At 56.4% G+C, this 24,663-nt stretch overlaps 1 protein-coding gene across 4 annotated transcripts in view; it reads left to right on the top strand.

Annotated features, from left to right (window-relative positions):
- Positions 1-24,663, top strand: part of Rara (retinoic acid receptor alpha) — a 45,310-nt gene that overhangs the window by 6,273 nt on the left and 14,374 nt on the right. Inside the window, exons 1-3 of one of the 4 annotated variants that reach the window (XM_021653451.2) lie at positions 3,213-3,410; positions 12,735-12,901; positions 15,540-16,106. In XM_021653451.2, coding sequence (XP_021509126.1) covers positions 15,929-16,106 — 178 coding nt within the window. In that variant the 5' untranslated portion in view covers positions 3,213-3,410; positions 12,735-12,901; positions 15,540-15,928. Of the gene's footprint in view, positions 1-3,212; positions 3,411-12,734; positions 12,902-15,539; positions 16,107-24,663 lie in introns of those variants that run through there. The other 3 variants (XM_021653453.2, XM_021653455.2, XM_021653456.2) reach the window with 3 other exon arrangements.

Raw genomic sequence — 24,663 nt, 5'->3', positions numbered from 1 at the left:
GATAACTGCAGGAAATACACCTTTTGGAGGCTGGGGCCTCCCTGGGGAGGAGGACGTTGAGGCTGGCTCTGACAGTATCTCTCTCCTCACCCAGTTCTAGGTGGTCTGGGAGAGAGACATTCTTTCCCCATACCTACTTCAGACTCTGCTTAGAGCTTATATGTGTGTGTGTGTGTGTGTGTGTCCTCTCTCTCTTTCTCTCTCTCCCTCTCCATCTTTAGGCTGTCCTCAGACCTCTAATCCTCCTGCTTCTGCTTCCTGAGTTGAGTGCTGAGTGCCCAGATTATACATACCCACCACCGTGCCAACTTCATGCTATTCTTCCGTTGCTCTGTTTTGAAACGAGGTTCTCTCTCGGTCTGTGGCCAGGGCTGGTCCAGAGCTTACTACATCGCCCAAACTGGCTTTGCACGCCAGCCGTGCTTCTGCGGCCTTCCATGCAGGTGTGTGTGTAGGTGCTGGGTCTTGGGAGTGTACACGTCACCCCACGATGTGTGTGGGGTTTTAGGTTACAGCTGTGTGCTGCCACGCTTGGCTTGCTGCTGTTCTTCAGGAGTTGCCACAGGCTGTAACTGCTTTGAGGGCTAGGAGCAGCCACCGGACAGTTGCCTTCCCTATCGGAGCCCTCTCTGGCCTCCTCAGCCTGAGGAGGGACTCTTGTCTCGGGGAAACCAGTATTTCCCCCCCCCCAGCCTATCCCCCGTTCACAGGGTGACGGGGGAAGACCTTAGGAGTCTTTTCCTAAAGAGCCCTGGGCCTCTTCCCTTCCTTGATAGACTCTTGGCTGTATTCAAGTTCTCTGCTCGTCTTCTCAAACAGGGTCCCTGGCAGAAGGAGGTGGGAACCCTGTTTGGAGACCCACAGAGCTACTGCTATGGACTCATGACTCCTGGCCCCTTACCTAGGGACCTCTCCTGACTCCTGCAATCACGCCTAGGTAGGGCTGGACTTTGGACCTGTGGTACTGAGTGCCCAGGGCATGAAGGAAACTTCCCAAAGCTGTGTAGTCTTTGTGTCCAGTCTTGTACGTGTGTCTGACCCCTATAGGAAGTGGTTTGTGTGAGCACGGATTTCCTCTTTCATCTCTGTACGGACCTATAGCTGCCTCAGTTCAGAAGCACACTCCACACTCCACTCTCTACTTCATGCCCTGGTATGTCTACCTATCTGTAGGTGCTTGTGTGTGTGAGCGCGCGTGTGCAGATCTGTCTTGAGGGGGAACACGTTCACACCATGAGTGTGTGTGGGGTCTGCCCTTGTGCCAGGGTGTGCGTACGAGAAGTGTGCCCACATGCTGGCAGGTGTGCCCGAAGAAGGAGGTGTGTACAAGAAAAGTGTTCCCGCGGGGGGCGGGTGGTGGTGGTGGTGGTGATGGTGTCGACAGGCCTTTCATCCCAGCACTTGGGAGGCAGAGATGGCAGGAGGATCTCTGTGGGTTTAAGGCCAGCCTGGTCTACAGAGCAAGTTCCAGGATGAGCCAAGGCTATACAGAAAAACCATATCTCAAAAAAAAAAAAAAAAAAATGCTGGAATCATCCATATGCTGGCAGGTGTGCCTGAAGGTTGCCCTTTTGGCCTGGTAGGATCTAGGCTGGGAGGAGCCCGTGGGAGCTAGACATTGCCTGGCCCCAGGCCTCCTCTTAGTCAGATTCCTCGGTTGGATAGAGGATCCGGAAGATTGTGGGGCTCTGGCTGTTATAGCCTGATGGAGGCGGGGAGGGGAGGACATGCGTGGACGGGAATGGGTTAAGCGGCGGCCTCCACATCTGGGAGCCATTGACGCATTCTTGCCTGCTGAGCGCATGTTTGTGGAGGAATCTGGACGGGACGGAACGGGACGGGGCGCGGGAGGGAGGGGCCTGGCGGGTGATTCGCACCGGCGGAAATCCAGACGGGAGCAGGAGACTGCTCTTGCCTAGCGGGCGGGAAGGGTCTTAGGGAAGCGCGCTGCTCCGCACCGGCGAGTTTTCCCTCGCGTCCGATCTCTAGGCACAGCATCCCACCGACCTGACCTGTGCTATCTTGCAAGGCCACGGGGAGCAGAGGCCGAGGGAGACAAACGGATACCCCAGTTCTAGGCCCGGTTCAGCCACGGATGCAGCCCTGGACAAAATCCCACGTGGGCCTTGGAGCTCTTGCTCCTAGTCTGAAAATCAGGCCACCCGGTCAGACTGAGAGTCTTTTCTCTAGGGTGGAAGCTTAGGCAGGCATTTGGCACTTCCCTTTCCAGTGGGGCGTCCTGTGGGGTCGCTTGCCACTTCTCTGCGCTGGAACTCTGTTGGGGAGGGTCTCGGTAGTGGACCCACCCTCCTCCAGTGGACTGCTGGCGGTGGGAAAGCTAGCCTCCCGAATGGCTGGGGGGGGGCTTGTGACGGTTGGGGACTGCGGTCTGCGGATGGAGAATGATTCAGAACAAGTATGAGCTGCCCTGGCCCTTCGGGTGGGAGTCTTCAAACCCCCACCCCACCCCACCCCCGACTCCAGAGCTGTCTTTTGGGCTGACGGTACTTAAAAAAGCTACTTGGAGGGATTCCGTTGAGCTAGAAGCTTCCTCCGACCCACTTGGAGGTGTCTGGAGAAAGACCTTCGTGTGGGGAAGACCGGTCTCCTCTTTGCACTTGGGCTTTGCAGATGAGAAGTACTAAGGACCAGAGGAGGGAAGTGGCTGGCTCAAGGTCAGAGGGCTTTCAGTTTCAGCCGGCCCGGAGGATTGTGAGGAGGAGAGAGGCACTTGACAGCTGGGGCAGGAGTCAGCGCGTTCTCCTCCGGTTTACACCGCCACCTCTCTTCCCAGGTTTAGTAGGTGTGTTTGTCCCTGGGAGTGTGGGCGTGTAGCTGGGGGGGAAGGGAGTGTGTAGGATACCGCGCACCGAGGTTCTTTCTCCGCCGAGGCTTATTTTTATCCTTTCCTCCGAACTTACACACACACACACACACATACATACACACACACACACCCGCTCCTCGCTCTGATTCTCTTTCTGGCGTTCTGAGGGAGGGAGTCTCCCAGATTCCCACGGTCCAGCCGTCGGCTGGAAGCGTCTCCTTTAAGACTCGCCCTTTCCCTGGGTCTATTAAGGAGAGGGGGGCGGGGGCGAGCCTGAGGACCCGCCCCCGGCTAGTGATTGGCCCGTGGCAGACAGGGGCGGAGCTGCGGCAGGGGGCCCTCCCCCCCCAGCTCCAAACCCTCCGCCCCCCCCCCCAGTCTAGGGCTCCGGGTAAAGTTTCAGCCTCCGCACGTGACTCGCCATGGCCGCTGCCGTCGCCCCGCGCCCCTGAGCCGCGGCCCCCCGGACGGCTCCTCTCCGAGGACCTCACACCCCCGACGCCGGGCAGCGCCGAGGCGCCTGCCCGGGGGCAGAGCCGGCAGCCCGTGGACACCCAGGCGGGTTGCATCCCCTCGCTCGGAGGTAACCTCTCCCCCGGGATCCTGGGGAGCCCGCGGCTCTCTCACGCCTCGGGGGCGGGGGTGGGCCCTCGGTGGCCTGCCGTGGACGGGAGCCGCGGGTGGGGACCGGGTGCCTGGCGGTTGCGAGGGGGACCTGGGGTTTCCTGGGCTTCCCAGCCTGCGGCTGGCGTGTCCGGGGTTGGGGAGCCCCGTCCGCGCCGCGCCTTCGCGCGCACAGCCTTGAGGCTCCCGCGGCCGTGTGCCGCGCGTGTCCCCCGTGCTGCGGCCGTGGCGGGTCCGTCGCTGGGAACTCTCTCTCTTTTTTTTCTTCTTCTTCTTCGAAACCAAACGAAACAAAAAGACTTCTTGAAACCTGTTTGGGGAGAGATCAGATGCCCAACGGACTAGCCCCCTCCTACTCTTTCTCTTGTTACCTGAGCCGCCCTGTGGTTTGGGGAGAATCAGCCAGGGGCCCACCCCCACCAGAGGGAACTGGCTGGGGGGGGCGGGGCCCGCTCAGCTGGTGTCTCGGTCGGAGTGTGGGGGAGCCGTCAGAATTGGGTGCGGGAGCCCGGTGCAGCTGGGTGAGAGGCGCCTGGAGTCTTGTGTTACTTGGGGGTTGTGGAAGTCTTTTTGGGGTGAGGGAAGGACAGAATAGACTGGCCGACCTTGCTTCGCTGAGGATGTCTGGGATTTAGTGCCACCCACGAGGCTTGGAAGCTGCTAGCCAGATGTGTGTATGTTGAGGGGTGGTTGGCAAATCGGTTTTAACTGTGTCCCCTGTCCTCTCTGGGCACTGCCCCGCTGTCAGACTGTTCGCGGGAAAGGGGGACAGATCGCCCCCCCTCCCCAGTGTGCTAGGCTGGGGGGTGGGGGCCAGCTCATATGGAAATAATTTAAAAAGCAACAACAACAACAAGAAGTTTCTTGTCCCCTTCTCCTCCTCCACTGCCCATTCCGTGTTGGCTGGGATGCCCAGCATGTTGGCGGGGAGGGGATGGTACCCCCTGCTCCTACCTGGTGCCAGCTCCCAGTTTTAGAGCCTGATTGCTACCTTCTGCCTGCAGGGCGTGTGCGCATGCATGTGTGCACGCGCTCTCTAACACAGTTGTTTCCCCTGCCCTTTGCTCTTTACCCCAACTCTCAGTTCTGCTGGTGATCACCCCACCAGCCTGAGGGCTCAGGGGTGTCATCCATTTTGTCTGTTTGAAGGCTTCACAAGGCAAGATTGTGGGGTGGGGGGACCCAGTGGCCAAGGAATTATCCAGTAGGGACTCCTGTGACCTGCTGGGAAATCAGGGCTCAGGCCCCCAAACTCCTCCGACTCCTCCAGGGCTTTGTATGGAGCTGTTGCTGGGGGAAGGCCCCAGGTTGGGGGGGTAGCCTGGAGCCTTGGGGATTCCCCTAGGAGGGGGTGGAAATTTGTTGTGGGGTGGGGGGGGGGAAAGAACAGTTTTTGGAGTTGGATGTGTGGAAGAAGGGGGCCTGTGGAGTCACCGAGTTTGGGACACTGGGAGGGGCCCAAACTGCCTGGGAGTCAGGGCCATGAAGCAGAGAGGTCAGGAGGGTCAGACTCAAGTAGGCCCTGGGGAGCCTCGGATGGGATGGTGGGTGTGCAGGCACTTGGAGGGTGGGGAGCCTGTGCTGTGTGCGGAAGACTTCCCTGCAGGGGTCCTACAACTAGTGGCAGCTCTGAGAAGACCCTGGGAGCTAGCCCTGTCCTGCCACAGCCCAGAGTCTCTCCTCTGACCCCGAAAGCACCTGCCGCCACCCCTCTGGTTCACCTCCTACTCCTAAGCATGTGGCAGCCCGGCAGGAAGCGAGCTGTAAGCAGCCTCATCCTGATCACCCCCGTGCCTCCTCCGATGGGCACAGTCACCCACACATGCCATGATGTTGTTCCTGTCAGCCTGGCTGGTGTTGGGGGTGGAGGACGGTTGGGTGGCCTTCAGGTGTGCTTGGGGGCACATTGACGCAGGCCCTGACGAGCTTAGCTGCCTTCCCATTAACCATTTGCTCCCTGAAGCTGCCTCCGCCTTCCGAGGTTTTTCTCACCAGGTCACTGTGCTCGGAAACTCTTGAGGTTTTAGACCGATGGTCGTGATAGGAGGGTGGGACTGTGACAGGAGCTTTCATGCCCAGATCCCTGTCCCCTGCGATGGCTGAGAGGAGAAAGGCCTCTTGCCAGTTGGAGGGGAGATGAGCTGAGCCCTCAGTGGGGACTGCTGGGGAGCACTGCCTGGTCTCTAGGGTGATGGGTGTCTGAGGAAGGTAACCCTATCCCTTTGACAAGTAAACACACTAGTTCGCTCCCAGCACCCCACACCCCTGTCTGGTGGTGGTTGGTTTTAGGAGTGTGGGAAGCTGGCAGCGCCTCTGGCAAGATGACCAAGGTTGTCTTGACTTACCAAGTCTTGGGAAAGAAGCGTAGCCGCTGATACCCCCGGCTTGCAGAGGCTTTGGCTACACATCCTAGCTGACGCCTGCCTCCTCCGTTTCCCTCCGCCCTCCTGCTGCTGTCTGGAGCCCACACACTCTCTGTGGGATGTGGGGGCGGGGCAGGGTCTGGTTCTCCTTGTGTGTCCAGGAGTGTTCTGGGAATTGGCAAGATTGGCTGAGGGTGTCTGGGTGTCCCTGCAGGGTGGGCTTCGTGAGGGGACCTGGCCCAGAGTGTGAGAACGGTTCAGTGTCGGTGTGTGTGTCCCTAGTCTGCTTTGGGTGTGGGTGTCTCTTGCTCTGTCTGGATCTTGTCTGCCTCCCTGGTCCTCACCAACACCCCCTCCTTCTTGGATCTCCCCCCACCAAGCTGGGATTGCCTGCCTGCTCTCCTCTCCCTGCAATTGGAACCTCCCTTGCCTGTTCCAGGAATTTAGTAAGGAGGAAGAGGCAGGCAGGCAGGCAGGCAGACAGACCTCCCACACTCTAGTCCGCCGCCGCCCGCCTGGCATCATAGGGAAGATGAAATAGGTGTTGTGGTAGGTTTTGCCTGGCTTCATTGGTTCCTCCATCACATAGGGGCTGCCTCCTGCAGAGGTCCCCCAGACTGCTCCTAGATACCTCCTCCCATTTAGCTTCCTGCCCCCAAAGCCCCCTGCTGGACCTCCAGGCTCCACACTCAGTCCCAGGAGCTGGTGGGGGGATTAGTCTGTTGCCAGCCTGGCCAGCACCTGTTGCCAACCCCAGCCTTGTAACTGGAGCTGGCCAGTGAGGGGCTGCAAAATGACAGGTGGATCTCTGTGCAGCCAGCCCCCAACCTCCGCTGGATATGCCTTTCCCCTCTGGTTGGAACCAGGACAGCCCATCCCCCAAGAGTCAACCTAATCCGAGCCGTGATGCTCCTCTCCAGCCTGAGGACCCCTTTACCCCACCATTGGCTGCTGCAGAGTTAGACAGCCCTGCTTCCAAGTTCTTAGAGCTCTGCTGCCCTGACAGGGCTCCATGTATGTGTGTGTGTGTGTGTGTGTGTGTGTGTGATTGTATGTGTGTGTGTGTGTGTGTGTGTGTGTGTATTGGGGGGGAGGGGCAGATGGGGTGGTTCTCTTAATGTTTTAATTGCATAAAAACTGGGAGCTCAGCTCTCGGCCGGTGGGGAGTCTGGGGCTGGCTGGCCGCCCGGTTTGAGCTAAATATAGCCTGGGACATCTGCAGAGAAGGGGAGGGGAGTGGAGGGAGGTTCCATTCCCCTCACCTCAGCCAAGGTGCCCTCGTCTGGGCGGGCGGGCACCTTGGAGCAGGGAGCGGGGGATTCCTCAGCACAAAAGGCAGGGGAGTGGTGGTAGGGGCTGGGCATTTGGGGATTTGCCTGCTTGGAGGCCAACAGAGAGCCAGAATGAACGTGGAGGCTCAGGAGAGGACCCACGTGGGGTACGTGGGGTACCAGTTAGGTCCTCTAATCCTGGCTCCCTCTTCCCCAGAGTTGTCTGAGGTCAGGCAGCCCTCAGTGTGTCACGGTGACCTACTCACTGTGTGCCTGTGAGTACATACAGGCACCCGGTGGCCCCTCCCAGCCCCTCCTCCTGGAGCATCTCCCCCTCTCTGCCCCCCAGGCCCTACTGCAGGTCCCCAGCCCTCTGTCCCTTGCCCCACAGTGAAACCTTCAGCCCAGGAATCGAGACTTGAGAAGGGGAAGCTGTGGCATGGAGTTCTCTGATCTCCAGTCACGGCAGGAAGTGGAGGGGGGCCGGGATGAGGGGGGTAACCTTGAGTGGCAGGTGGAGGAGGAGGGCCCTGTGAGCTCTGTGCGAACTGACCATGCACGCTGAGGGGGGGTGGCCACCCTTCTCTCGAGGCTCCCTCTTCTCTCCAGCTCCAGGTAGGGGGAGCGTTGGGGGAACTGGTGGCCGATTTCCCCAAAGGGCTGCAAACTCTCCTGTCAGCACCCCCTTAACAGTGAGGGGGGGAAACTGTCTTCCTGTCACGTGCCCATCACTTCCTGTCCCACTGTGGTTCCTGGGATGTTTGTTGTTGGTTGCCATGACGATGGCCGCCGTAGGCACTACCCCTGGTTTCTGTGGGGAGGGACCTGCCCCTCCCCTCAAGGCCCACAATTGGGAGGGGGGCACTTGGGAGGCCTTACTAGGGGGCCCTTTCAAGCTGAGTCTGTATGTGTGTGGTCTCTGACGATTCAGGTCCCCTAGGGCCCCGGACTTGTGTCTGTGGGAAGGAGTCACAGCCACCTACTTAGGCTGTGTTGTGGAGACTGACTTGTGGCCATGACTGTGAGCCCGATTTGGTGGCCGCATCCCCTTAGCCTGGGTCCCTCTGCCTCTTCCGACCTCACTTCATAGACCGTTGCCTTCCTCTCCCCTCTCCTTCCTTCCTGGGGGATTTGTGGCTTCTTGGGATCCAGGCTGGAATAGACGGGACTCTGGGCCACTGGGTCCCCGGCGTCTTAGGGGTGGGGAGGCCGTCAGCGGCTCTGCAGCCAGCTGGCTCTCCCACACACAGCCTCAGCAGCTTCTCTGTGATTCAGCAGGCCCTGTTCTCGAAGGGAAGGTCCTCAATGACCAGACTTCCCCACCTCCTGTGGGCTTCTCTGCTCCACAGGGTTGGAGAAGGGAAGAGATTCCACCTGATTCTTGTTGGACTGAGGGGGCTCCCTGTGGAGTAGGAAGTTCCTGGGGGGTCCTAGGGTGTGGGGTTTTGGGGTGGGGAACACTCTGACTCAGGCCTGGTCTGGGGTCAGAGCCAAAAGGATATCCTGAGGTAGGAGGGGGTGTTCCTGGCTTCCCTGCAGCTTGGGTCCCCAGGGAGGGGTGATGGGAGGGGACTGGTAGCATCTAGTTCTGTTGGCAGTGTGCCCCAGGATTCAAGAGTGCAGCGGGCTGGGGCTGGGGCTCAGCCGAGGCGGCGAGTGGGCATTGATGTAGCTCACCCCTACTTACTGCTGCCCTGTCTGCTGCTCCGCTCACCCCACACACACACACTCCACACACACACACACACACACACACACCTTCTCCTAATTATGACCGACCTAATTGTTCATTTTGCATGGTGGAGAGGAGGTGGTGAGGGGGGCAGCTGCCAAGGTGAGGGTGGGGAAAGCCCCATGCCAGGCTGGGTTTGCACATCGGTGGTTTCCAACATGGGGGGGTCCCCTTTGTACCCCTTTGGCACCCTATAGATTGAATTGCTGTTGTGCCGTCCACACACTCCTGTGGTCTGGCTGTGGCCAAGTAGGCTCATTTCTTCCTCTTCCTGTTTTCTTCCTTCCCCATCGGTTGGCCCCCTCTTCCTGTAGGCCTGGGCTGCCCCCCTGCCCTTTTACCTACTCTCTGCTTCCATGGAAGACCCAGTCACAGCTCTGGTTCTGGATGGGCCCCTCAGGTACCTCCGAGTGTGGAAAGTCCTGAACGAATATGTACCTCAGGAACTCCAGGGTATGGTCCCTGGAGGTATGGGGCAGAGCCCCTACTCCTTTCTCTTGTGACCCAATTGTCCTGGGCTGATATTGTCTGATCCTCGTGCTTGCTAGTCATTCATAGCTGACATGTGACATCTGAATGCTGGTGCAGAATTTTGGATTTTTGTGGTATGTAAATTGGAGGAGACATACCCACACTGTTCTTGTGGGACAGGGTGCCGTGTCTTAAAGCTGTGGGCAGCTTTGGTACCCAGCAGCAAAAGCCTGTATTTTCACCTTGCTGACTCTCTGAGGACATGCTCAGTGTGTGCCTTCACTGGGTTTGCACATCTGGGGCACGTTTGCCAGCCAGGCCTAGCTGTAGGGACACATACCGGCAGTGCTTAGAGCCGGCTGCTGGGAGGGCCCTACCTCTTCCCTCAGCGAGGCTGAGCTTGCCTGTGAGGAGGAGACTGAGAGAGAGAGAGCTATGACTGGGAGGGGAGAAAAAGAGAGTCATGGCTACAACTACTTCTCAACCCGGTCTGCAGATGAAGCTGTGTTGGGGAGGGGAGAGGTTGTGGCTTTGTGTGTGCAAGTGTTTTTCCTGGAAAGCTTATAAATAGTTCTAGCCCGCTGTTCTGGTTTGAAACCCATCCTGTCCTGCCCTGCCCCAGCCTGGCCGACAGGGTAGGGGGTCCAGAGAATGAAGGCCCGCCCCACCCCTTGGCCAGGGCTGGAGGCCCTCCCACCCAAGTTGAGTCTGAGCTCTGTGTATCATTTGCCTATGATTCATTAACTGTCTAGGATGCTTCGGAAACTCCCCTTGTTTTAAGCTCCCCAGTCTTTGCCCCTTCACTCATCCCCTTCAGAGGGAACTGCTTGGGGCCAGGTATGTAACTTGTTTGGCGAAGTGCTTGCCTAGCGCGCCTGAAGCCCTGTGTTCCATCCGTAGCACCACGTAAAGCTGTCATGGCGGCGCATACCTACCACCCCAGGATTCTGGAAGAGGACGCTGGAGAATCAGAAACTCCAGGCCATCAGCTAGTTTGAGGCCAGCTTGGGCGGCAGACCCATGTCAGAAAATAAAAATAAAGCAGAGGGAGCAGCTTGATTTTTCTGTCGGGGGTGGGGGGACCCTTGTTTTGAAGGAGCAGAGTGGAGGGGATGGATGAAGAAGGGAGGTGCTGGAGAGGTGGCTCCGCCAGCTTTGGGGGTCCTCTTACTCCTCTCTCCCCAGGATATGGGAGGAAACGGCCTATTTCTCTTCCCCTTCTTCCCTACCCAGATCCAAAGATTTCCCTTTTTTGGTTCATGAAGTGCAAGAAGGGAATTTGGGGAAAGGGTTGTGGTCAGGCCTCTGCCCACACCCCTGATATCCCTCTCCCCGCAACCCTCCCCTCCGTCTGGGAGGAAGCAGATCCAGAAAAACGGGTAATGTTCCCTGCTAGCCCTGTCCACAGATGCTGGCTCTGGTCCGGCAAGGCAAGGGGAGAGGAGGCAAAAGAGCCCAGGGACTCCAGGTGACGGTGAGAGCTCAGGGAGGAGGAAGACCAAAGTGCTTCTCCCCCCTCCCCCAGCCGGGCGTCGCTAGGTGCTTTCCAGGACCTCGTTTATCAAGGGAGAAGGTTCACAGGCAAGTAAACACGCTTAAGGAGGTTAAGCCACTTGCCTAAGGTCACCCAGAGTGGCAGAGCTGAGATTTGACCCTTCAGACCTCTGGGTTTTTTGCCTCCCATCTTCATGGCTGCTGCAGCTCTCATCTTTCTTTCTTTTTTTTTCCTGAAAGTGTGAGACTCTGGAGTGACGTGCACGATGGTGTGTGTGTGTGTGTGTGTGTGTGTGCAAACGTGCCAAACGTGCACACTTGCTTGTGTCTGAAGATGGCATGTGATCCCGATACCTTTTAGGGATTAAGGGGCCCAGTGGGGAGGTGCGCATGGCTGGTGGCATCCCTTTTTCTGCTGGGCTCGGTGCATTGGAGGTGCAGGTCTGTGGCTTCTCTCTCTCAGGCAGGGTGCCTATGAACAGCGGAGGTTGCTGGCAGAGGGTGGAGGTTAGATGTGGGTAGCTTGTTTTTCCCTCTTCGGTGCTAGCTTAAATTCTCAGGCCTGGGTGGGTACAAGGGGCCAGGTGTCTCTGTGAGGGTCACGGCACCCAGAGGACCTTCGAAGCTCCACTCCTATCATCTTTGCCCTTGCCTATCCCTGTTCCCTGGTCAGCCTGGCCCTTGGCCCATTTCTGTAACCTTTGTCCCTGCCCTTACTGGAGAGCCCTCCCTCCCTTCCTCAGGAAGCTGAACAACTTCTCATTGAAGGCTGCAGGCCTAGCTGGGTTAGGACACTAGAGGTTCTAAGGCACACCCTTGAGGTGTGTGTTCCGGGTGGGCTGGTGGTTTGCACTCAGATCCAGTTGTTTGTTTCAAGACAGGGTTCCTCTGTGTCCCCGTGGCTGTCCTGGAACTCGCTTTGTAGACCAGGCTGGCCTCAAAGTCAACAGAGATCCGCCTGCCTCTGCCTCACAGAGCAGATCCAGTTTTAGCCTCTTTAGGGAGAGACTTCAGGCCCTTATCCTAAGGCAGATGTCACTAGTCCTGGTGGGCAAAGCTGGATTCTCTAGAATGTGAAAGACAGGGCTTCAAAAAGTCCAAGCAAAGTGTCATTCTCCCACACACCCCCCCCCCGCCCCAAACGCTAAGTCGGGACACCCGGGGTTCAGAGGCAGCAGCTTTCCGGCCTCAGCCATCACTCTGGTTGGCCTCCCTTTGGTCAGCTGCCTCCTAGGCCTCTTCTGTAGGAAAGGATGCTCCCGTGTAGACATGAATCCACCTGAGAGTTTGGGAGTCCTGCTAAATGTCGGTGCTGGGGGCCTCAGTGTAGGGGATGGCCCACAGGGAGGACCTTGGAACGTCTCCCGGCAGGAGAAGCAGGTAAGAGAGGCCGTGTGAGGGCCGGGTAGGGCGGCAGTTGTGTGCCTCCTCAGAGCGTGCGCAGCCCACCGTGAACACACGTCCTGAACTGCACTCATGACGTGGTTGGGCTCAGGTGTGGAGATGCTCTCTTCGGGCAGCCTGTGCTCACACACTCGCCTGTACACAGACTGGGGCAGCAGGCGTGTTCCCCGGACGCTCTCTGTAGGCCTGCACAGTGCGCAGGGCATCTGTATGATGGTCCAAGTGCAGGTGCTCGTTGATGACGTCAGCCAGCCCTCCTCCTCATGCCTGGCTCTCCCAGCTCATGTTGTATGCGGACCCCGTAAGAGAATGGGGACGGGGTCAGCCGGCCCTGTACGTGTGTCCCCTTCCCCCTGCCCCCCTGTTCAGTCGTCAGCTCGTGAAGGGAAGGAGATACTCATTCAGGAGTGAGGCCCCATGCTTGGTGTGATGAGTTCCCGCAGTAGAGATCTTGGGGTTTAGCACAGTGCACATTTCACTGTAATGCCAGCTGTTGCTTCCACTACCTTCCGGCCACTACCTGTCCTCTTTCTCCCTGTCTTCCTTAGTTGACAGAAGACACAGGCTGGGACAGTCGGCAGAGGACACAGTGCTCTTCCACAGTGGCTTTGGCAAGAAGTCCCCCATCCTCATCCTGGTCCCCCGCCAAATGCTGCTTTTATATGCGCTCCCTCAGTCTCCAGGTTTAAGCCTGGAGCTCGGAGCTCGGAACCTGGTATGTCCTAAGTCTCGGGTGTAGGGACGGAGGGAGAATGTTGAAAAGGGACCGTTCTCATTTTCAGGCTCTCTCTCTCTCTCTCTCTCTCTCTCTCTCTCTCTCAAGGGCTTTACTGAGATATTAACTCACAACAAACTGCATCCATTAAAGTGTATAGTTTAAGACCAGCATGGTGGGCTAGAGAGATGGCTCAGTGGTTAAGAGCACTGTCTGCTCTTCCAAAGGAAGAGATTCAATTCCCAGCACCCACATGGCAGCTCACAACTGTCTATACCACTAATTCCAAGGGATCTGACACCTTCACACACATATATATAAAAAAAAAAACAAGAAACAACAACAACAACAACAAAACAGCATGGGTGGTGTACACCTGGAATCTCAGTACTCTAGATGTTGAGGCAGGAGGATTCCAAGTTCCGAGCCAGCCACGTGATTTAGGGAGTGAGACCTTTTTCAAAATCAAGCCAGAAAAGAGCCGTGTGTGTGTGTGTGTGTGTGTGTGTGTGTGTGTGTGTGTGTACGTGTGTACGCTTGTCATCGCAGCGCTCAGGAAGCAGCGGCAGGTGGATCTGTGTGAGTTCAAGGCCAGCCTGGTATACAAATCAAGTCCAGAAACCCTATCTCAAAAACAAACAAAAAAAGAAGACACCCACAATCACACGGTGTTCATGCTTTTAGAGCCTTGCAGCTGCCGCCACCACTGCCGATTTTTGCAAACGTTTTCACCACTCCAGAAAGCTTCTGTGCCCAGAGCAGTTACTTCTCTTTTCCCTCACATTCACACCCCAGTTCCCAGGAACCACAAATCTATGCATACAGATCTGCTTCTCCTGAACATTCTTAGAAATCGAATCACACAACGTATGGTCTTTGGCAACTACATTGTTCTCAGGGTTTGGCCCCACTATTGTGTCAGCTCCGTGTTCCCTTTTTTGGGGCACAGAAATATTCTGCATATCGGGTGTCCAGCATTTTCTTACCTGCTGACCACTGATGGACGTTTGGGTCGGTTTCACAGATCAGTTTTGGTTTGTGCTTCTGCTCTGAACATTTTTGTGCACGTGTGTGTGTGTGCGTGTGTGCGTGTGCATTTTTACGCATGGCTTCCACCGTCCTTTGTCTTGGGTAGATGCCTAGGAACAGACTTGCTATGCGCACCGGTGCTGTGTTGAAGGTTTTGAGGAACTTCTCAGCTGTTTCACAGGGCAGTGGTAGAATCGATGCTTCCGCCCGCCAGTACCTCGCCTCTGACTCGTATGTGTGTACCGGAACACGTGTACGTGTGGAGGCCGGAGGACGGCATTGGGTGTCTTTTCTCACTAGCTCTCTGTCTTTCAGTGTTAGAGCGAGGGTCTCTGAGCGAAGCTGGAGCCCTCTGATTCAGTTAGGCTGGCTGGCCGGCCAGCACAGCTCAGGGATCCTCCTGGCTTTGCCTTTCCAGCACTGAGGTTACTGGCGTGTGCCACGGTGCCTGGCTTTTCACTGGGTTTCCAGATATCCACAATTAGGCCTGGTGCCTGCATAACAAACTGTTTACCAACAGAACCCAATCTGTAGTCCCTGTTACCTGACCCTTGTTACAGCCATCCTAGTGTGTAGGCATTCAGGAAGGAAGCAGGACCTGCCTTTGATTGGCTGTGATTATTTTTGTGTTTCTTCAATCTCTACGTATACACACACATATGTGTATATATACACACATGTGTGTGTCTCTGTTACGTGTACGTGTCTAATCTACATTCAAATGGACATGGAAGTTTCTTAGCCCTGTTTCTCCTTTTTTCTCTGTTGCCTCTCTGGCTGCGTCAGGGAATCCGTAGGTCACAGCTGTGCCTCTACCCCAGGGTGTTATCTGTGCACAGCCCCTGGCCTCAGCTGTTCAAATAGGCTGTAGATTGGTGTGCACACTGGTGAGGGGAGCTCATCTGCGCGCGCATCTCCCACCACCCCGGCCCCTTTGGCAGGTGGAAGTCCGAACTCAGTCTCTTTTGCTGGTTGGGGGCCCCCAGGGACTTCCATCCTGGGCAAGCCTTGCCTCCATGACACAGGGCTTCCCAGGGCCACCTGTACTTCTCTGCATTGGAGGTGTTGCCTAAGGGGCCTGAAGAGCCACTTCCCTGAGTAGCATGGGCCTCCTCCTTGAGGGACATCCTGATCTGAGATGCTGGGCCGTAGGTTTTAGGGGGGAAGTGGTGTAAGGGAGCCCCCCTCCAGCTTAGGAGTCATTTTTCTGAGAAGTGCCAATGCTTTAGGGAAGCGGCTTCTCCCCCTCCCTGCCAGCACATGACCTCAGGTAACCCACACTGGGGGAAGGAGAGCCAGCCAGCTGCCTGCCTCAGCTGCAGTGATCTTTGGGGTGGCACTGTGAACCCTCTCCTAAGCATTATGGGCGAGAGGCCCTCCCGCACTCTGGGCTCTGCCCCTGTATTCCCAGCCCGCTGGTTGTGCTGTCCTGCTACCCCCAGCAGTGTCTGGGCCCCGGTCCTAGGCTGGCCCTGCCAGCCAGGCATGATGCCAGGTGTCTGCTCAGCTGGGCGCCACAGGAAAAATCTCTGGCCGCCCAGGTTGGGGAGCGCTGTGGGGAATCCCTTGTGCATGCTCAGTGCTCACCTGTCTCTCCTCTCCTCTGCAGCACCACAGGACATGGCGCCCCCCGGCCGCCTGGCGGGCCCCCTTCTGGGAGTGGCAACCTTTTTGATACCCTGAAGACCAGCTCCAGACCTTCCTACAAAAGTGTCAGCATATAGAACTGCTTAGCCAAAGGACGGACACTTGGGACAACACCCCTCCCCCCAATCTACCTGGCCCCTGGCTGGGAAAGGGGCTCCAGAAGGCTGAGATTGGCTCACTAACTTTGGACCGAAGCTCCAGGGACAGAAGGGGGTAGGGGTGGGTTGACCACCCAAACCCCCTCTGGGCTCAGGCCCCATGCCCGGAGGAGGAGGAGGAGAGACTGTGTGAAAAGCCCGTCACAGCTGCCTGCCAGACTGTTTGCTGCCCTTCTGACTGTGGCCGCTTGGCATGGCCAGCAATAGCAGTTCCTGCCCAACACCTGGGGGCGGGCACCTCAATGGGTACCCGGTGCCCCCCTACGCCTTCTTCTTCCCCCCTATGCTGGGTGGACTCTCCCCACCGGGCGCTCTCACCAGCCTCCAGCACCAGCTTCCGGTTAGTGGATACAGCACACCGTCCCCAGCCAGTAAGTCTAGGTGTGGGGAGGCTCGGGAGGAAGAAGGGCCTATGGAGGGTGGCAGGCCTCAGGGTTCGGGTTCCTGGACACATGTGTGACAAGGTCTTCTCTGGACTAGGGGGACTGTTGTATATGGGCATGGGGCCGGGGCTTGAAGGTGGTCCTGCTGCTGTCCGCCAGTCAGTGGTGGTTTGATATTGGGGAGTGGTAGAAGAGAGAGGAAACCATTTTGTTCCTTCCTACGTTGTTGTCCCCCTTTGTCCCTGTGTCCCTGGTGCTGCTATGCTATCGAGAGCCTTATAAATAGCTCTGAGGAGGAATGGATGCAGAGGCTGAGGTGGATAAACAAACCTCTCGACATTCGGTGGAAAAAACGGGAGGGGGGGAGAACCAGGACATCTCTACCCAGTGAGAACGAACCCCCACCTCCACCCCACCCCCTTCCAGTACTCTGAGGGAAAGGGCTTCAAGAGACAGCCCAGGGCAGCTCACTCAGCACAGCTGGGGCTCTTGCTCTCCCCTGCCAGCTCCCCCGCCCCAGAAGGACAGGGAGGGACTCTGTGGGGGCTTTCTGCCTGGACTCTGGCCTTGGACACATGCACAAGCTTGGCAGGGCCAGCGTCTTCTGCCTCCTACCCTCTGCCATGAGGGTCACGCGTTGGTTGGGCGGGGGTCTCAGTGCCCTTCCCTAGCTGGCCAAGCCAGGTAGTGGGAGGTGGCGATGGCCATGGCCAGCTGGCAGAGTCCAGGCTTGGGGCCTGCCAGGCCGCTTACAGTAACTCTGGCCCCCAGGGCCCAGCTGGGCTCCAGGCCAGGGCCTAGGAGGAGGGAGCTGGGCCTGGCCTGGGGCAGGAGGGAGTGGAAGGAGCAGAGCAGGCCATGGCTGGCTGGCTGGTCGGCTGGCTGGCCGGCTGGCTGGTCAGCCGCTGACCTGGGAAACGTGTCCCACCTCTCCTGGTTGGCAGGGACCGAGCACCCTGCCTGGTACCCACTGCCCCTCCCACAGCCGTTGGCAAGCTGCCTGGCACCACTGCCCTGTGTGCTGGACTGGGCTGGGTCAGTGCCCCCTTCTTGGTGTGGGGGCAGTGCTCTCCCTGGAGCCAGGGAGTCTCTTTGTCCCTCGGGCAGGCTCTGGCTGGGCGCCTCACTGCCCACAACTGGCCGTCTGCCCACAGCCACCACTGCTTCCTGGATCACCGCCTTTGGCTTTGTCGAAGCCCCCTCCCTTCCAGGCCCCACCAGTCTTCAGGAGCAAATAGTCTATGCCTATATTCCTTCAAGTTTCCAATCCCTTATGCTGTGGGGCTGGATCGCAGACAAGTGCTACCCCGGTTTCCTCCTGCCAGCGACTCCTCAACCCCTCATGCTTTATTTTTGCCTTCTCTTCTCTCCACCTTACATGGGAGAGCCTGAGGGCCCCCATTCTGGTTCTGATTACCTACTCTTTGCTGATGAGGAGACCAGCCTCTGGGGCTCAGAATTGCTGGGGACTGGGCAAGTGCACCTGTGTAAAAAATGCACCCTGCATTTGAAGGGATCGAGAGCTCAGCACTGTCGCCCATCCTAGGAGCTGCAAGAATTATACTTTCTTCCAGGGTGGGAATTTTTAAACAGGGTGGTGGTGGCGGCGGCGGCGGCGGCGGCGCAAGCCTTTGATCCCAGCAGAGGCAGGTGGATCTCTGAGTTCAAGGCCAGCCTGGTCTACAGAGCGAGTTCCAGGACAGCCAGGGCTATACAGAGAAACCCTGTCTCATAAACAAAGGAGAAGGAAAGGAGTTAGGGGCTCTGTAAGCTGGTACCTGTGGACCACTTGTTCTTGCCCAGGTAATTCAACAGGGGTCTGGACAGATGAACCTGGCTGCCAGGGAATTTGGGATCTGACCTCTATGAGACAAAGGAGATCCTCTGCCTTCGACTGAGTGTTGCAAACGGCTTCCTCTTTCTTAGAGGTGGGTGGGCGGAGCCCCCACTCTGGTAACCTACTCCCAGGGTGGGGTGCCCATGTTTCGGGCAAATGGCAGCCTTCTTTGGCTTTCTCCACCCAGGTTAGGCAATGCTCTCTTCCTGCCCTCCCCCCCCTTCCTATGTGAGCCTGTGGGTTTCTCACCCCTCCCCTTCTCCTAGTAAACAACAACAGACTTCTTCCCTACTCCCCAGCCTGAGCACCTTCTAGGGTCAGGTACCAGGGACCTGGGCTTGGGTCTGAGACAGCCAGGCATCCCAACCCCCTCCTGCAGTGCTCCTAGTACCTGGAAGCAGCTAAGTTTTACATCTTTAGCCTCCCCCTTGGGACTAGGACACAGTTCAGGTAGTTCCTGGAGGTGAGAAGCAGTGCCTTTTATTTTATTTTATTTTTCCCCCTTTCTGCATGGAGCAGCGATTGGCCTTGGTGACCTTCTGGGCCCCCTGTCCCAGTCCCACATCACATAGCTGTCAGATGGCCTCCCCATGCTGGCCTGCTTGCTAGGTTGCACCTTACGTGTCTTCTGTGTACTCTCCAGAGAGCAGGTGACCTGTGGGGAGGGCCAAGGTTTCTCCAGGTCACTGAGGGGAGAGCTAGGTATTGTCCTGCCTGCTGAGCCTCCGAGGGAACCAGGGCGGAGGCCCCAGAGATAGCACGAGACTCCTGTCCCTTTGGTGCTTGGCCCCTGAGGCCCGGTGTTTACCGAGGTGTTTTAGGAGGGTCAGGGTTTGTGTGTTTTCTGGGAGAAGGGGGTCAAGGCTGAGTAGGTTGAGAGGGGGATTAATGGCTTGTATAGACGAGGTGAGGGGGTTCTAGAATTCAGCCGTGTTTGCAGAGAATCAAATCCAGAGCTGGGGATAGGAATGTCAGCTTGTGTGCTGGGGCTGTTAGGTGGGGTGTGGGGCTGGGGCCCAGGCAGGCATGATTTAGGGCAGAGGTGTCCTGGGTTTGAGGGCTTAAGGGGGTGTGACCTTCAGAGTGGGAAAAAGAAGGGCCCCAGATGCATCCCTAATGCTCTGGTGTTTCCTGGACCCTTACTGCCTGTGCATCCTTGGAATTCCTTGGGCTTTGTGGTTAAAAAATTAGACACCCCCCCCCCCTTGTGGTGGCACATGCCTATAATCCCAGAACTCAGGGAGGCAGAGGCAGGTGGATTGCTGTGAGTTCAAGGCCAGCCTGGTCTACAAAGCCAGTTGAGGACAGCCAAGGCTACACAGAGAAACCCTGTCTCAACACCCCCCCCCCCCAAAACAAAACAAAACAAAACAAAACAAAAAACCTTAGGCACCTGTGTCACTCACTTGGCATTATTTCTGCCTCTGTGACACAGGGACATTGCCAGATGCCTAAGAGAGCCAAGTTAGGTGAACTCATCCGGGTGATCACACGGTGTGTGCCTGGCATGTGACCTAGTAGCTCGGGAGGCCGCCGAGGACATTATCTGTGCCTTAAAATCTGGACCTTTCAGTGGAGGTGCCTTGCGCTGCCTCCTTTACGGAGTAGGAAGGGCAGAAGATGAGCGGTCAGAGTGGAGCAGAACCGTCCTGGGAACGCTAAAGCGGGCCCGTTTCCCACCATCCAGATAGCTTTAGGAGGAGACTGGCGGGAAGGGGTCCTTTCTGGGGTCTCTCGTGCATCCTTGAAACCAGTCCTGGTTGCTGGAGACCCTGCCTCTGACTTTCCCCAGTAGGGGCCGCAGGGGAGTACACCTCTCCACCCCTCACCCCTGCCCCCTTCTCCGATTCGGATCTTGAGACCGATAAGAGGCCCAGGGAAGATCTCCATCCTGTCCTAGAAGCCTTGGATACAGTCTGTTCACACCCCCACCCAACCCGACTCTGCCCTCCTGCAGCCCTTGAGCTCCCAGAACTCCGCTGCAGCTGCCTCCTCCTCCTCCCATCCCCGGCCGATTCTGAAGGAACAGCCCTAGTTGCTTTTCATATTTTGTTGCAATTTGTGAGGCGCGGGGGTGGGCAGGGAAGTTGGAAGCAATCTATAGAGGAGTTGGGACAGGATCTTGAGAGGGTGGCTACAGATTTTCCTTCCACATGTTGGTTGGGTTCCCTCCTCCTCCCCTTCCCTCGGAGCCCAGGTCTAGGGGAGCCTGAGAAGGAGGCCCAGACGGAGGAGGAGGAGGGGGTGTGTCTTTCTCCTGCTGGGGTTTGCAGACTTGTGCATTCCCCCTTGCTTCTTCCCACTCTTCCTCTTGGGACAAAGGGAAGGACAGCTTTGGCGAGGCGAGGTACTGCCTAGCTATGCCTTCCTTGGGATCCAAAAGGAGGAGTCAGCCAAAAAGACCCTCGCTGAAAAACGGGGCCCCTCACTGTTTATCTATCTTCCAGGAGGGATAAATGTACAGGCTCTCTCAGGGTAGGATCCCAGCATGGACTGGGGGAGGGGACAGAGGGAAGGAAGGCCTGTCTTCCTTTTAGACCAGTCAGGGCCTCAGGCAAGGGGTGTGTGCTATAGGGATGTGCCAGAGCAGCCCAGAGCTGCTGCCTTTGTATGTGTTGTGTGTGCGTGTGTATGTGTGTGTGTTTGTAGGGTAGCATCCAGTAAAAATGAGGAAACGGTAACCTTCTCCACATAATGTTGGGACAATGCCTTCTTGCCCTCTGTAGTCAGGATGGACTGGGGGCCCTTGGTAGCATGAGTAATCCAGGTCCTCCCCTGCCCAGCTGGACCCCCAAGTTACTGAAAATGTCAGCCAGCCTGAAGGCTCACGCCTGCTTCCCTGCTTATCCCACAGATAGCAGTCTTTGAAGTCAGTTCTTCCTGTGCAACCTTGGGCAGGTCATTCACCCTTTCTCTGAATCTCCTTGCCCTTCTGATCCGCCTCTGACAGGCCGCTTGCGGCGAGGCCGCTGTGACCCGCTTGCTGGTTACGGCCTGGTCTCCTCCGATAGCTTCAAGTACCTTGAAGAGCAGTGAGGACAGAGGACAGGGGAGGGGTGGAGCTGGGTATTGTCTCAGGGATGGCCACCCTGTATTTGGACCTGATGATGGTCTCCTCCTGTTTGTTGTGGGCAGAGAAGGGAGCCCTGCTTGGCACAGGCTGGTGGCAGTGAGGATTCAGCCCATACCTGCTAAGGGCTTGCTGAGCACAAAGCCCTGGGGGGGGGGGGAGTTGCTGGGGGAGCTGGGGATGGGAGAAGACACTGAGCAGGGTGAGGCCTCAGCCTGCAGGCAGATGCTACCCCGTATCTCAGCTCCTACTGCAGGCCAGAGCTGTCCCTCCTCCTCCTCTCCCCTCACTGCCCCAGGACACTGCGTTCCTCCTCGACCTGCTTCTCGACCTCGCAGTTGCCAGAGCAGGCCTCTCACCCCAGCTTCGGAAATCCTGTTCATCCTTCAAGGGACTTTTTTAAAGCTGGAGATCTTGAATGTAGTCTCTTCCCAGAATCCTCTTCAGCATCCCCTTCCTCATCACAGCCCCTCCTCTGAACACCCATGGCGTTCTTTTCTCTCACTCACCTTCTCCCTGATTTCTGTACTGAGTGCCTGCCCATTATTTGGGAGATCTTTGCCTGACGGTGAGGGACAAGAGTCTCAGGTCCCCTCAGCATCTTGAAGCCATGAGCACGAGCAGAAAAATACGGAGGGCATCCACACCAAGGCCTCACACTTTCGCCCTGGGTCCCAGCACTCCCTCTCCTGGGGGTCCCACAGCCTTCCGACCTGCAGCGAGGAGACTCTCTGTGTCTCAGGAATCCTCGCTCTCCAGTTCCCCAGCACTGCCTGCTTTGCACAGTTTTTGGGAGGGCCAGGAAGATGGCTGAGTTGGGTAAAGGCACTTCGCTCCATGCTGGACAGTCTGAGTTTGATCCTGGGGACCCACACAGTGAAAGCAAGCCAGTTCCGGAAAGTTCTCAACCTCTTTCTCTCTCTCTCTCTCTCAAAAGGATTTAACTTTTAAGCTGGGCTGTGGTGGTGCCTATCTTTAATCCCAGCACTCTGAGGCAGGTGGGTTTCTGAGTTCAAGGCCAGCCTGGTTTATTGAGTTGCAGGACAGCCATGGTTATACAGAGAGACCCTGTCTTAAAAAAAAAAAAATTAATTTTATTTTTGGGTGTTTTGTGATCATGCATGTCTGTCCACCGTGTGTGCCCTTGGTGCGTACACAGGTCAGAAGAGGGTGAGGGATCACCTAGAATGAAATTAGGAATGGTTGTGAGCCACCATGTTGGTGCTGGGAATCAAACCAGGGTCATCTGGAAGAGCAGCCACACACACACATACACACACACACACACACACACACACACACACACGTTTTTTGGGGTCATACCATACATATCTGGCTGGCCTGGAATTCAAAAGAGATCCATCAGCATCTGCCTCCTCAGTGCTGGGATTAAAGGTGTGATCCTCCATACCCTTTGAAAGTGTTCCTCTGCCGTCCACACCCACACGAATGTGTATACATACACACATACAATAAGACGATGTTATTTCAGAGTGTCTTGTGAGTCCTCCATCGTCTATTACCACTGCTAAGGCTAAGCCGACCTTGTCAACTGCTTGCACCTCCAACTGGACATTCTTGTTGTTGTTGTTTTTTCAAGACAAGGTTTCCGCGTGTAGTCCTGGCTGTCCTGGCACCTCACTCTGTAGACCAGGCTGGCCTCAAACTCAAGAGATCTCCTTGCCTCTGCCTCCCTGGTGCTGGGATTAAAGGTGTGTGCCACCTGCCTGACCTCTAACTGGACATCTTTGCCGTCTTGTAACTCATTCTTCATAACTGGAAAAGTGTAACCACTATAATGGAATTTTGCCTCTCCTTTACTTACTTGAAGCCCTTCCTGTGGCTTCAAGCCTACAAACCCATCTGGTCTGGACTGCCCTTAGCCTACTCTCTGGCTTGTTTTTACCTTCTCTTTTGGACTTTTTTTTTTTTAGACAGGGTTTCTTTGTGTAACCCTGCCTATCCTCAGATATCTACCTATCTCTGCCTCTCTAGTGCTGGGATTAAAGGTGTGCTCCACCACTGCCTCCTTTGGAATTTTATTATTCATCCTTTCTGGTCATTTTTCAGTTAGTATGAACACACCGACATCTGTGGCTGTTGGATCTTTGCACAGTTATCAGCCTCACTGTCTGTCCTCTTTGTTTGACTCTGAACTTCATCTTTCTTTAGGTCTCTGTCTGGAGTTCTGACCCTTGAACTTAATTTTCCCTAAGAGCACACTATGATATTATGTTGGCTTGCAGTGTATATGTGTGAGTGTGTGTGTGATTATTTGCCTTTTTTTTTTTGTCACTTTTTTAAGGGCGTGCATACCAGGACAGCCATAAGGAAAGCACTCAGAAAATATATAATTTATCTTGAGTGGACATGCTTTGGTGGGAACATCAGTTTCAGTGGCAGAGAGTTCCATTTTTATTTACTTTCTTGTTTGTTTTGTTTGTAGAGACAGGGTTTTCCCTCTTTGTAGCCTTGGTTGTCCTGGAACTCACTCTGTAGCCTGCACCGCAGCCACTACCACTACCCAGCGACCCTAGAACTCTTTAATTCCCCCGCCCTCCTCCCCAGTGCTGGGATTTTGGACATGTACCGCAACGCCTCTGTCTAAGTTCGTTTATGTATTTATTTTTCTATTTCTACTTTTTAAAATTTTGAGACACCATTTCACTGTGTATGCTCATAAAATGTCGATTCATTCTGGCCTTGAATCTGTGAGCCTTTTGCCTCTGTCTCCCAAGCAGCAGGGACAATAGTCTTGTACCTCTCCAGGCCTGTCCGTTAAGGTTCTTGGAGTTGCTGTGAGAATTAAATGGCAGCAACTGTAAGGACCTGGCTTTGGGCAAGGAAGTAGCTCATTTGTGAAAATGCTTGCTGAGCAAGCGTGGGGATCTCTGGACCTCACCTACAGACAAAACCTGGCCTCTCGAACGTTAACCTGTGTTCTTACCCTTCCTTTAAGAGAGCAGGACAGATAAACAGGATACCCTGGTGTTCCCTGGCTACCCCTTCTTTTTAGGGACCTACCTAAGGTTGGCATTCCTTCCACCAAAACCGACATCCTAGGGAGGAAATGGACAGCTTGAAGGCACCAGTGTCTCCTTTTATCTGTCCTGGGCTGGTCCATCCTGGTTCCAGGGCTGGGAGTCACCCTGGGCGGAGCTTTGCTCACCGGAAGCACGCAGAGTGTGGGAGGAGAGCTCCCCGCTAGTGTTTGTGCTAACAGCTCAGTTGTGCCGCGTCTGATTCCGGCGGGTGAGCCGGCAGCCGGGAGTCTCACATGATGTCACAGACAGTGACACAAGCTGGATGTCTCATTCCGACACAGCGTCCAAGCTGCACAATGTCACACCGGGGACACCCAGCATGCCGCATTCGTGGTTCTAAGGCCGGGTCACCTGCCTCTGGGCCCTGTGCCCACTGCGCGCGTTTACGGAGCGTGGGGCCGGACGGGGCCGAGAAGGGGGCCGGTGGGCGAGCCCCGAGGGCGGTTTGGCAAGCGGGTGATGTCACGGGCAGCGCTGGGTGGGTCACCCGGAGGTGAGGCGCCGCCAAGCGAGTTCAGGGAGAGTTCAGCCGCATTGCATTAGGCAAATGAAGCCGGGGCTGGGTGTGTGTGTGTGTGTGTGTGTGTGTTTAGG

Source organism: Meriones unguiculatus, chromosome 7 (assembly GCF_030254825.1).
Source record: "Meriones unguiculatus strain TT.TT164.6M chromosome 7, Bangor_MerUng_6.1, whole genome shotgun sequence".
NCBI lineage: Eukaryota > Metazoa > Chordata > Mammalia > Rodentia > Muridae > Meriones > Meriones unguiculatus.
Note: the sequence above shows the minus strand (reverse complement) of the source record. Positions and strands in the feature narration are given on the sequence as shown.